This window comes from Balaenoptera physalus, assembly GCF_965194825.1.
Source record: "Balaenoptera physalus genome assembly, chromosome: 19".
NCBI classification, from domain to species: Eukaryota; Metazoa; Chordata; class Mammalia; order Artiodactyla; family Balaenopteridae; genus Balaenoptera; species Balaenoptera physalus.
This window is the reverse complement of record NC_138900.1, coordinates 58,198,065-58,212,209: the sequence shown is the minus strand read 5'-3', so window position 1 is coordinate 58,212,209 and position 14,145 is coordinate 58,198,065. Positions and strand designations below refer to the sequence as shown.

The following is a 14,145-nucleotide window of genomic DNA, read 5'->3' as shown; positions in this document are numbered from 1 at the left end:
GGATTGCTGATCCGAGACTTTCCTGTCTGTCCTTCCTTGGTCCCCAACCCCTTGCTCCTTTATTGAGAATACCGCCTCTTTGCTTCCCATCCACTCAGATCAGTGGAGAATTTCTCTTGAGTGGTGGTAGTTGCAATAGAGCCGTTACTGGGTAAGCAGCCCTTCAACTTTGTCGAGAAATTAATTCCCTTTTACTGTAACTTTCATTTCCAGTTGGGTCCTTGGCTCTCCACACACTTCTTCTCGTTCAGAATCCCTTTTTATTGAGAACTCATCTGTGCCTTAGCTTTAACCATCACCTCCAAGCTCATGACAGAGGGATGAGGCGACGTCAGAGTGCCCAGCACTGTACCTGGCGCACAATAGGCTGCTTGGTAAAAGTTTACTGTTGATGGTTCCCACATGCACGTAGCAGTACCACTTCTAGGAATCCTTTCTTGATCGCTTTCTCTCTGTTCTCTCCTGGTGGCTAGACTCTTGTTAATTTCCACTAGGTCTCAGTTTCTTTATATAAGATAAGGAATTTTCATCTTGCAGGATGCACCTACAATGATCTCACTGAAGTGCTCCGCAGAGTGGGAGGAGACAGACAAAGCCCGGTGCCCCCTCGCCTTGCCCGGGACTTGCTCCCTACCTCTCTCTACCGACTAAAATAGTTCCCACTCTTCAAGCACGCGTTTGGGGCTGTCCACCTTGGCGTGCGCTCTGGTCTTTCTTCCCTCTTTATGTTTAAAGCCCTTACAGTCAGATGCACACAGTTCAAGGCTTCTAACTCTTCCACTTGGTTTCAAGCATCCTCTCCTCTCTCCTCCGGAACAGAGAAGGGGGAAGTGACATAAAGGTTATGTCTGTATTATAAATATTTTTTCCCCTATTCCCTTTATAATGCCTGGCTCTAGGCTGCAAACATATTCAAAAGAAGCTTATTGAGTGACTGGTGGATAAAAGAATTTTCACCCCAAGAAATTTTATGTTATTATTTTTTCTAGTTGATTACACACAGCACAGTGTAACAAACAATATCCATGATGAGAAAAGGAAGAAAAATCACTCAGCATTCCACTCCTATCACATCTCAGTGGGTGGATTTTTTTTTCCCCTTTCATTTTATTCCCTCACACGCCAAGAATTTATACAAAGCTGTGATCACAGTGTAGCTGGAATTTGGCATTCTGCTTTTTTTCACTCAATATGCTACCACAGGTATTTTTTTCATTTTCTGACAGAGTCTTCATAATTATCATTTTTTAAGGGGCTGCATAATACTCAAGTGTGTGGGTGTAGTGTAATCTACCGAACCGTTTCCCTTCTGTTGATAGTGGGGGCTGGTTCTGAATTTTAGCTTTTACAGACAATGCTGTAATTCACCCTGTCGTCACATCCTGAGCACCTACAATGAAGCAGAAGCAGTGCCTGGGTCTGCAGCAAGCAACGTGGACCTGTGGCTTTTATTTTCTTTCGGATTATATCCTGAGGGTAGGATTCGTGGGACAGAGAGTACAAACATATTTGCAGCTTCCCCGTCATTTTTAGGCTAATCCCAGAATCTACTTAAGAATGTAAGGAAGGAACTGTTGGAGGTCACGTTTGCAGGAAGGTGGTGGGCAGGTGGGTCTCAGATGCTGTTACCGTCTACTCTTCTGACATCAGAAGAAGTCACTGATTCTGGGGCTAAAGGCAGCAGGTCAAGGACACTGAGGGGATGAGGGGATGGTGTAGCTACCTGGGACATGGGGACTGCAGAGGCTCCCTGGTTATGGACTGTCACTTCTTCAGAAGAGCTGCCACCTCCTGATCCTCTTCTCCCGCTACCTCACACATCCTCTGACCACATCCTCCAGCTGCACTAGTCTCCTTTCAGATTCTTGAATTGACCAAGTCTTTCCTGACCCCGGGCCTTAGCACATGCCATTCTCCTTGGTCAGAAATGCTCTTCCTTTGGCCAAATTCTCAGCGCTCAATTCTCAGCCCAAATCTCACTCGTTGGTGGATGACATGTCTGATTTCCCCATCTGCCTATGTTTATTTCACTAGCACCTTGCATTTCTCCACCAAAGCACGTATCGAAAGTATAAATCAATGAATTTTAAAAATATCTCTTGTCCCTTCTTCCCCAACGAGACTCCAGGCTCCATGAAGACAGTGATTCTCAAGGTGGTTTCTGCTGGATCTCCTGCCCTAGCAGAGTACCTGCTAGGTACTCGGTGTTTATTAAGCAGGTCAGTGCAGGAACAGAGGAAAGGATGCTTGAAGAAATATCTCTTCAGAGGGTGAAAGGAGAGATGGCTGAAGGGAAAGTGGTAGTTCATTTTCCAGACCACAGCTTGAAAGATGCAAGTTAAAGGAAGGAAGTTTATAAAAGTAGGCAAAGATATATTCTGGAAGTCTTTACAAACTACTATACATAAAATGGATAAGCAACAAGGATTTACTGTATAGCACAGGGAACTCTATTCAATATCTTGTAATAACCTATAATGGAAAATAATCTGAAAAAAAAAAATATATATATATATGTATGTATAACTGAATCACTTTGCTATATACCTGAAACTAACACAGTATTGTAAATCAACTATACTTAACTTAAAAAAAAAAAATGCCTGCAATCTCTGGACATCTGAGAAACGGGTGGTAAATTTCCAATATCTAGCTTTAAAGCTTTCTTTTCACATCACATGGGAAATACTGGGGCAACCTTAAATGACATGCAAATCTTGACACTCAAAATTTTTTTAAAAATTTGAGAATTCAGACTGTCAGAAGACTCTCTTTTCCAAAAAACTTCCCAAGTTTCACCTAATCTGGTCTAAATCTATCACTTCAAACAACCAGATCTCCCATCCTCCAACCCTTCAATTTTTCATCTTAATCAGTGATTTGGAGGAAATTGTTTCTTTGTTATGATGCTGTGCTACCCGGACAACTTAATTCCTTTGTACCTTCTGATTTTGTGCTGGAGAATGAAAGTACAGAACCAGTGGCTCTGGGACATCGCTGAATCCCCCCAGGAGCTGTGAGTGGAGCAGAGCCTGGGAATCAGCAGGGGGTGAGACACACAAATCATCTGAAAGCATGGCGGCAGCTGGGTGTTCCATCTGATTTCCTGTGTTGACATGCACGGGGCCGTCAGGATCATACGTGGAATATGGATCATGTTATAAAGCAATGTGTCCCCCGGGGAGACCACAACAGCCAGCAGACGGATGCCCCCTCCCATTCGTTCTCTGTGAAGCACCAGTGACTCTTCCAAACCCGAATCTGATCATGTCACCACCTTGGTCCTTTGGTGGCTCTCAGTCACACCCAGGTTGGAGTCCACATTCCCTGGGGCTGTTACATGAATGAATGAGAAGTAAACTTCTCTGTGTTAAGGTAGTGTTATAGCAGCTCTCACAATTTAGCTTTGCAACTTACTTAACTGCTCTGTTCCTCGGGTTTATCGTCTCCAAAATGGGGGTAATGATAAGGTTGTTGAGAGGATTAGTGAGTGAATACGTGTGAAATAGCACAGAACTAGTAATATATATGTTTACAATTACGATTATTATTAGCCCTCCTCTAAATGAATGCTCCTGTTCTTCAAGGGAGAAGTGCAAGGACCATCCTGGTGCTCTCTATAGCAAACATCTTACCTTTTCACTTCCTGCACGTAGTCTGCATTTCTGTCAAAGAGATGAGTTACGGAGTCTTTGATGGCTTCATGCTTGAAAGTAGAAGCTGTTCCAAAGACAGTCACATTGGGGACAGTGGAGCACAGCTGAGCCACAGCTTGGCCCTGGGAGTGAAATACAACAGACAAGTCACACAAGAGAGCTACCATCCAACAGCTAGTCTTACTGGGTGTGGAGCAGGATTTCTCAGCCTTGCCGCTGTTGACCTTTTTTGGCTGGATTAGCCTTTGTTGCAGGGGGTTGAACTGTGCATTGTGAGATGTTTAGCAGGATCCCTGGCCTCTGCCTACTAGGTACCAGCAGCAAACCCCCAGTTGTGACAGCCAACAATGTCTCTAGACATTTCAAAATGTCCCCTGGGGACAAAATTTCCCCTGGTTGAGAACCACTGGTGCAGAGGAAGGTAAGCCAGCAAAACCCCAGTACCAAGACATAACAACTGTTATTTAACCACATTGACCCTCAGGCTCTCCATTTATAAATTAGCACTAATACTACCTACTCCCTAGGATCTTGGAGGATGTCTTAGTTTGGATTTCCCAGAAGCAGATTCTGAGGCAAGGATTTGAGAGTAAGTCCTTTATCTGGAATAGGATCGCAGGAAATACCAGGGTAGAAGGCAGCCAATAAAGGGTGTGTTTATCAAGTCAGTATCCACCACGCTAACTGGAACTCAGTCCCTCTGAGGAACTCCATGAGCAAGTGTAGAATACGCCTCGGAGGTACCCAAACCAAGTAGTGAGGAAGCTGGAGTATTTATCCACCAAATTTCTGTCTGATACCGGTTGAGGGTTGCTTCTGCAGCAGTGACTCTTAGGCACGTCTGACTTGTCCTCAGAGGCCAAACGTGCTTCCACAGCCAGCCAGGAGCCCTAAGTAAGCAACCTTCAGCACGTTGAGTGCAGAAAAGGTATGGTGTGGCTGACAGCATCTGCTACAGGGGGTGTTAAATGAGGCAACAAGTAACACAGGTCCAGCACCTGGCACAAAACACGACACTTAATAGGTAATCAATCTTAATCATCTGTACCCCTTATTGGCTTATTACACCCAGGGCTGAGATGTCCAGGCGTATAAAGAAAATGTCAGTGCATGAGGTTTAAATCTCGAATGGTCCAAGAGAAATCACAGATGTAGTTAGGAATGGTTAATCTTCCCATATCCTTTTTCAATATCGTTGGAAGTTTAAGTCATTGGACAAAATACTGTGATCATGTGCATTCAGAAACCTTCCAGTAAAACCCAATTTGCTGCTAATTAAGATGCATCCTAAAACCAAGTACTGTCTCTTTCCAGTGTTCCATCTACCATCTTAAGAAGGCAGAAATTATTAAGGAGGGAAATTATTCTACCAAAGGCATCTGTGATATGAATTACAGCCTCTCACTTTATTTACATGTCTTCATGTTGGTGGACTCAATCAGGTTAGAAGGTCAATTTGTGGAAATGTGATTTTTTCCCAACATTTGCTATTAGAGGCAACATTGAGAGAATCAGAGAATGTCAGAGTTGGAAGATCATCCAATTACCCCCTCCTTATTGTTTTATAGACCAGGGAGAGGGGACTCTGAAAGGTTAAGGTAACCCAGTTCTTCAGAGGCAGACCTGAGATTCAAAGCAAGGTCTCCTGACTTCCAGCTACTGCCATTTTCTATTATGCCGTGCATGCTGTCTACTTATTTTGGCATTTAAAGCTAAGCAGACTTTTAAGTTGCTACCTAAAATAGGCACATTACTGACACGCTCACTTGGAGGTCAATGTTTCAGAACACGGGCGTGAACCTGAGACTCCAGAGAGGCTACAGTTCTCTATTCTAAGAAGAGCTTTGGTATTTGGTTAAATTTTTTATCCCCTGATTTTAAAGAACAAAAAAGGGACTCTCCTTCCTAGTGAGTCTAAATATCAGCAACCACCATGACGATCCTCAAAAATTCGACAGGGCTTGAGCCAACCTTGTTAGTTCTGGCATGGGAGCTTAGAACTGGTTCTCATAGCCATGTGGCCCCTCCTCTGTCCTTAAGCAAGCCTGACATTTATCCACTCAACTCCTTTTCACATTCCTACTATGTGCTACCTCATCACACTGTGCTATAGATGCTGGAGCAGCAGAGTTGCCTGATACACCTTAATCTCTATCTCCAGTCCCACCGAGTCCCAGACTTGTGTACTGAAGTACCATTTTGGCATCTGTCTTCACCTGGCTCTCCAGAAACCACACATCAAATTCAACTCATCCAAAACATAACTCATGGCTATCTCCAAATGAGTTACTCCTCATATTAGCTTGCTAGGGCTGCCAGAACAAAGTACCGCAAACTGGGCAGCTTAAAAAACAGAACTTTATTGTTTCACAGTTCTGGAGGCTAGAGGTCTGAAATCAAGGTATCAGCAGGGTTGGCTCCTTCTCATGGCCGTGAGGGAGGGACCTATCTGATCCAGGCATCCCTCCCTGGCTTGTAGGTGGTGGTCTTCTCCCTGGGTCTCTTCGCATTGGTCTTTCCTCTATGCCAATCTGTGTCCATATTTCCCATTCTTGTAAGGACACCAGTTATATTGGATTAGCGCTCACCCTCATGACCTCACTTAACTTGACCTCTGTGAAGACCCTACCTCCAAATAAGGGCCTATTTTGAGGTGCTGGGGTTTAGGATTTCACCTTATGAATTGGATGAGGGTGGGGGGACACAATTCAACCCATAACACTCCTCTCACTGCATTTGCTGCCTCAGTGGATGGAACTGCACCACTCACTCATCGCTAAAGCCAGGAATCAGGGGGTCATCCTGGACCCCTCTTCCTCCCTCGCCCCACATCCAGTTAGCACCTTTGTTGTTTCCACTCAACATCTCTTGGGACTGTCACTTCCTCCCCTGGATTATGACAACACCTTTCTAACCGGCCTGGCTGTTTCCACGTGCACTTCAGAGTGATTTTTCTCAAACACAACACTGAGCATTTCATTATATGTTTCAAAGCTTCCCAATGCCTGTCATGGCCTTCAGAATGAAATGCACACCCTTTCCTTGACCGCACAAGGCCAGCCCTCTGGGATCTGACCCAGTCTGCCGCACTAACATGATTGCCCTCCACTTTTCCAATATCCACTCCCTAACTACACACAGACGTCAGCCATCACTGACATTGGCCATGACCCTCATCCCATAGCATTCTCTCTCAGAATGAGCCTTCAACCTTATTTCGCTGAGGAAGGAGCTGAGGTTTACGGAGGTTAGGGACCTGGGCCCAGGTCACTAGGGTACGATGTGGTAGACCTTGATGTGCTGTCCTCACCAGCTGAGTGACCTCGAGTAAGGTATCAGCTCCTCTGATCACTTGTCTTAGTATGCATTATATACAATACTATATAGACACGAAGATTGTTGTGGGATTATATGACATTATGCATCCACGGGCTTGGACTAGTGAATGTTTAATAAATACTTGCTATCATTACTACTGGGACTCCTATTACGATTTTTCTGCACATTATTATGGTTACATCAGCAGTGGAAGCATATCCACTACCTACTCTCCAGAACATCTCATGCTATTTTGCATCAGTGCTGGTTTTCCCACACACCTTCCCCTTCCTGTCATGGCCTGGCCTTGCAGTGTCTTCTGCAGATCACAGCCACTCCCCCTGAGGCATATCATCTTCTAGAAACCTTTCCCAGCATCCCAGGCAGAGTCTCTTGCCTCTTCTTGTGCCACCAATTGACCTTCCTCCAGGACAGTGGCCACCACGGCCTGCTGGGGCTGCTCCCTGACCCATCTGTGAGCTCCATGGGGTCAGGGACGGTGCCGCATGTGGCTCCAGACCCCAGTGCCCAGGCCAGAGCCTGGCGCAGAGTAGGTGTTTGGTAAAACTTGTTGAATAGATGCATGAGAAATGAGAGGGGTTTGATGTAATGGGGAAACCCCTCGTCATTTTGCAGATTTCTACGTTCTTTAGCTTTGCAGAGTGGGAATAAAGCATAGGTTTAATGAGCATATCTAGTCTCTGGCCCAAGCAGAATTTTACCATTTCCGTTTTAAAGAGAAAGATACTTGTGGTAGTAAAATGAAATGATATAAGTAACTGGGTTACTTACATATTTAAATTATTATGTAATATATATGAACATTATACGTGATATATAATACATAAATGTATTATATATTATAATTATAGTTGGCCCTCCGTATGCATGGATTCTGCATCCGTGGAGTCAACCAACCATGGTTCGAAAATATTCAGGAAAAAAAAAAATTCCAGAAAGTTCCCTAAAGCAAAACTTTAATTTGCCACATGCTGGCAACTATTTAGGTAGAATTTACATTGTATTAGGTATTATAAGTAATCTTGAGATGATTTAAAGTATACGGGAGGGTGTGCATAGGTTGTATGTAAATACTACACCAAGGACTTGAGCATCCTTGGATTTTGGTATCTGTGGGGGGAAGGGGGTGGTCTTGGGTACCACCACCCTGTGGGTACCGAGGGACAACTGTATATATAATTAGAACAATTATGTATATATAATTAGAGTAACCTATGATATGCATTATATGTATGTATGTACAATTAGTATTATATATGCATATCTAATAAGTAATACCTAGCATATAATATTCCATTCGTACTATATAATTAGGATAATAATAAATTAATATGATTATTATATGTGCATATGTAATATACATGCACATATAATTAGCATAATATACAAGTAGTATATGTAATATTATATCATAACTTGTATTATTATATAAATAATGATGGGTAGTAAACCCAAGTTCAGCGCGTATCTAGTTACAGCATCCCTACCCCCTCTTTTAGCTCTTAAATAATTCACTCAGGCAACGAGAGGCCCTTGCAAGATCCTCAATGATTTTCTAAAGTAAATAATGCTCAGCATTCTGTATTTAAGCAGAAAAGTGCTGTCCCTCACATTTATAGAAAATCTGTACCCTCCGTTCTCCAAGTCCCAAGGTGAATGCAAGATCAGCATCTAATGCATCCTCATTTCTCCCATGTGCCTAGCAAATAGCATGGACTCAGTAAATACTTGTGGAAGACGGAGTGAATTTTCAATAAAAAGGATTCTGCAATTTACCTGCAGACCCAGAGCATAAAATGAACAAGACAATCCAGTCTCCCAGCAACAGCACTAAATGGAGATTTGCATGTACTTGCTTTTAATTGATTTTCCCTTCCCTCTGCAGACTGTAAGAGCTCGGCAGCAAGCCTCTCCCTCCCTTCCCTGCGGCTAACAGTGCAGCAGTAACAGCGTCTGTGGTTCCTGCCTCTCACCGTGTGCCAGGTACTGGGCGAAAGTGCTTCCTTACACCCTTTAACCACTTTTAGAATACATTTTTTTTGTTTCCCTTTTATACCTGAAAATGGGGATTCAGAGAGGGAAAGGAACCTGTCCAAGGTTATGTACCTTGTAAGTGATAAACCTGGGGTCAGACCAGCTGTTCCTGACTCCACAGCCACTCTGCTATTAGTCTTTTTGTCCATCCCACTAAGCACTCAGGTTGCTGACATGGAAATCTTAGAGAAAACCATGCGTCCTTGACATCAGTGTGGAAGGCTTCATTGATCCACTCCAGATAGCTTTGTCTCAGGTTTAGATGGGTGAACAAATTTCAACCAGCTCAGTGCTAATTCCAGGGCTGTTGGGGTCCCCTCAAGCAGAGCACAGACAGTAGGAAATCCAGGGCCAATAGTTAGAAGGGAGTTGTTTGGGGGGGGTCCCTGAAATTTGACTCTTATCAACAGACTGGCAATTCAAAGCAAGATCCTATTCCAGAAAAGCTGGGCACAGTAGACAAACAACTAGAGGAGCAGATACATTTATATAAAAGACTTAGTACACTGTCTGGTACATACTCAGTACTCATTAACTGGCAGGTTTTAACACAACTGCTCTGGAATTAGGACTGAGACTGGTCGAAATTCTGGTTACCCACTAAGTGGGAATTTAGGATAGATGCTCCTATCAGGGCACTGAGATTCAGAATTCAGCATCAGAGACTCAAGTAAACAGGAGACAAAGAAAGGATGGCTTAAAAGGGCCTCTGTGGGACTTCCCCAGTGCTCCAGCGGTTGGGACTCCGTGTTCCCAATGCAGGGGCCTGGGTTCCATCCCTGGTCAGGGAACTAGATCCTGCATGCATGCCACAACTAAGATCCCACGTGCTGCATCTAAGACCCGGAGCAGCCAAATAAATAAATAAATATTAAAAAAAAAAAAAAAGGACCTCTATGATACAGATATTCTCTACCTCCTCAGCCTTGTTTCTCATCATATACCAGAACTCTAGCTTTGGAAGGACTGAACATATGGAAAAATGCTTAGTCCTTCCAAAATGCTACCCCCTCTCACCACAGGACATTTGCACACATGCAGGTCTCAATGCCTGCAGCCCTCTCCCTTGTCTTTTCTCTTGGTTGATTCCTAGTCATCCGTGTCATCTCAGCCTCTCTGTCACTTCATTGTCATTCATTCCATCACTATAGGGCTATTTCATGACTGCCGCAAATAGAGTAGACACTGAGAGGTCCTGGAAAGATAAAGGTGAACAAGTTATAGACAGTCCCTGTCATTTTGGAGCTTGCATTCCCCTAGAGACAACAGATATTTAGAAAATAAATATACTCTTAAAAGTACAGTCATACACCTAAACCAAGAGGGCGAGAACGCCAATTCCAACCACTGAACCACTGGGATAAGACCCCATTGGTGCGCTGCAGTCTTGCAAATATGCGGAAAATAAGGGGCATGCACTCAAGTGCATGTGGACGATGCGTTAGGGAGAGAGACTAGATGAAACGGGAACTTGAACTTGATGATCCCCGTGGTGGCTCCAGTTCCATGTTTTCTAGGTCACATGGGCTGGTTCTTAGCTGGTCTAAAGAAAATCTTTTTGAAAAGCCTCCCAAAGAGAATGAGAGTTTACACATTATCCTACATTTAGTGAAAAATGGAATTTTCGATTGCGAACTTGACCATTTCCGAAATCACTTATAAAACAGGATTAGGTTTACCTCTCCCAAGAGCTGTTTTCACATTAAACAGCTCCTGGAAACCACAAACCATTCGAGCAGTCAAAGAATGTAAGAGAATGAGCTTGGGGCTATCTAGAGAAGATGCCTGGAGGAAATGGTGAGGTCAGGTTGTTTTCCTCCAAAGAACTGTCAGTTTACTTTTTCATCTTCATCAAGGCAGAGAGGCCCTTGGACTAGGAGAGAGAAATGAATGTTATCACAAAATCTAGTACATTGGATACCTGAGCCCTCCTTATGCTTTTCATATGACAATACAAACTCCTACGCTGGGATTCAGACACAGGTTTAGAAATTTTTCCTTTTCCCCAGATCAGTGCTGTCATTTGCCTGCTCAACAATTCAGTTGACTCAGTTGTTGTAAGAGGGGGAAGTTCACATCCCGCTGTGTGGGCCGATCCGTGTGACCCGCCATCAAAGGCAGCAAAGAACATTCTATGTTTTCCCCCAGCACACTCTCAGAATCAGTCAGCTCCTCTTTCTCTTTATCTCGTTTGTCGCTGCACAACTCTTGAACCACGCATGACACTCTGTGTCACATGCATGTGCTGAGACTCTCCACAGTGAGAAGCTTCAGGGGACGGTGACTGAGGGAGGAGAGGGAGAAGGAGGAAAAAAGTGAAGATTGATTGAGACTGGCATTTTTCAATTGCTCAAGGTGTAAATGTGGAATTTTTTTTTTTTTAATCCAAAAAAGCCGTAGACACATTTTTGGGGAAGCCTTGGCAGATAATATCTTTCATTGATTGATTTTATCTATCATACAGCTCAGTGCTTCTCCGTATGAGCTGCCAGCACCAGCAGCGTCACCTCTTCTGGAGGCTTGTTAGACGTGCAGGTTCGCAGGCCCCAGCCCAGACCTGAAGAATCAGAACCTCTGGGGGTGGAGCCAAGCCTTCCAGCAGATCCTGATGCAGCTCAAGCTGAGAAACCACTGATGCAGTGCATCCTTCATGGCGCCACTCCACTCCCCGTGATGCAGAGGCTGAGGCCCCTGGGATGCTCAGAATATCTTAATATCACATGTTTTATTTCAAACCAGGGTGGGGCCTGGTTATTAGTATATACTTTATAAGCTCCCTGGGTAATTCTAATGTGCAGCCTCTTGCTGAGAGCCAGCGCTCTAAAAGTTTCCTTCTTCTCATTTGGTCAGTTATGGCCTTGACCATAATCCACTTCCTCCTTTCTGCGTCGAGGTTGGCCTCAGAGCCTGTGGGTTTAGTATGTGGGATCCCGTAGGTGAGGGTATGACTAACAGTCTTCTGTGAGTCGGAGATGCAGGAAGAGAAAATAATCCCCCACCCTATTAGCAGGGTCTGAAGCTCTCGATGCCTGGAGACGTTCAGCCTCCCTGCTCCCAGGGCCTCGGCCAGGCTGCTGAACACCCAGGTTTCCCAGCCGCTCACAGCTCTGCCCATCAGTTGTCTGCAAGGTGAATATTTAAACTTCTCCTCTGCTCAGGCTGCACCAAGCTCACTGCAGAGGCTCTCAGGTGAGAAGCAGTAGGGCTAGGTGGTGAAAGGCTCTCAGGTGAGAAGCAGTAGGGCTAGGTGGTGCAGAGTACAGATTTATTTATCCAGTGTCATCTGCACAGAACTTCCTGTGTACTGGGCAGGGTCCTCCATGCTCTGCAAACACCAGCTCATTCGATCTGCATCCCGACCTCCATGAAGAGGGTACTATGTCATCCTTGTTTTCCAGAAGAATGAACTGAGGCACAGAGGAGTTATGTAACCGCCCAAAGTCATACAGCAACAACAGAAACTAGATTTAAAACAACATCCCCTGGCTCTAGGGTCCACAATCTTAACCACTGCCCCAAGCTACAGAACAGTAGAGGGTCTGGAGACTAAGAGGAGAGAAGGAAGGGGAACCATCTCTTACTGGCCAGTTGCCCTTTGTCAAGCACTGTGCCAGACACCTTACATATATCTCATTTTATCCTGCCAACATCATACTCCCATCATGAAGACAGGCTCAGAAATGAAGGCTCAGAAAGATCAAGGTTATCCTGCTGGTCATTGGAAACCGAGGCTCAGAAAAGCTAAGTACTAGCAGCGGGAACTGATGGGATTTAAACCCGAGTCTCCTTGTCACTAAGCCCAAGTTCTCTGTTCTGACACCAAAACAATTAAATAGAAATGAGACCCATCCGAGGTTGTACAGCAAGCTACAGCTCTCAGATCCCAGACCACTTATGTCCTGGAGCTGCCACGTAAGCTGGCTGAGTGGCAGATTCTTCTTCTCTAAGTCAGGGATGATAACGTCTACTCCACAAGGTCAAAGAGGTCAAATGTGGGTCAAAGGAGGTAACACGTGATGTTTCACCAGAGAAGACTCAGAGCAGGTGCTCAATAAGCAGGCTTCCAAAGCCACCTCTTCCAGGAAGCTTTCCTGGATATCCCCAGAGGAGTTAATATCTCCTGCTTTGCCCTAAAACCCACACATATCATTTCTCAACCATCTTTCACGCCGTGCTGTGGTTCTTCTCTCCTCTCTCCTCTTCCCTCCTCTTCCTCCTTCTCCATCTCTCTCTCCTCCTTTTTAAAAATCTCTTTCTATTGTGTCTCCCACTAGCCTGTCAACTCCTTAAGGGGAGGACCACATCTTATTTGCCTTTATCCACAGCAGTGGGTCCCCCTACGTAGGTCTCAGTAGCTGTGTGTTGAATGGATGAAGTAGCAGAAATGACAGAAGTTTGATGAGCAAAGAGCAAGGTAGTCAAAGAGGACTCACGGTGTCCGAGGGCGACTGAGGGCCGGGACTGGGCACGTGTGCCCTTTCTAGAAGGGGAGGCTTGGAAGGAAGGTCCAGCAGCTTCTTTGCTTTATCCCTTGCTTGAATGCGGACAAGGTCTGCCCCACATTCCTTGGGCAGTTACAACTTTACATCAATGATGGGGAGGGGGCGGGAAATGTATGTGCTCACCAAGAGTAAATATTTTCTTGTTTTTCCCTTTCACTATAGACACGGAGTGGGGAGAAGGGAAAGATGTGGGTAATAACTAAGGGAAGAACATAGAAAGAACGTTGGGATGAATCAGGTTTGGGCATAGAAATATATTTCTCAAAGAGCCCCCAGAGACTAATTACAGTTAGATGGTGGTACTGGGTCCTCCTAAGGCAGTTTGCAGGCGCTCCCAAGCTGGGCTGGGCTGAGCGTCTGCCCTGCTTTTGCCCCTCCCACCCGTGCAACCTACTGGCAGAGTCCTGCTTCCAAGAATCTGGTCACCTGGGGGGACAGAGGGACATGTTCATGAAGGGATTTGGCCAGAATGAGTCCCACGGCCCAACATGAGCCCAGCTCCCCACTTGGTGCCTAAAACACTTGGTCTCACCACAGCTGGGTTTCCTAAGGACAGGTCATCACCGAGCACGACAGGCAGCTTTGGGACAGAGGGTAGGAGGGAGGTGACTTTC

General features: G+C 45.0%; 1 protein-coding gene across 2 annotated transcripts in view; it reads right to left on the bottom strand.

Annotated features, from left to right (window-relative positions):
* VAT1L (vesicle amine transport 1 like) overlaps positions 1-14,145 on the bottom strand; it is a 151,479-nt gene that overhangs the window by 81,616 nt on the left and 55,718 nt on the right. For both annotated transcript variants that reach the window (XM_082439105.1, XM_082439104.1), the window contains exon 4: positions 3,636-3,778. In XM_082439105.1, the coding sequence (XP_082295231.1) occupies positions 3,636-3,778 (143 nt within the window). The remainder of the gene's footprint in view (positions 1-3,635; positions 3,779-14,145) is intronic.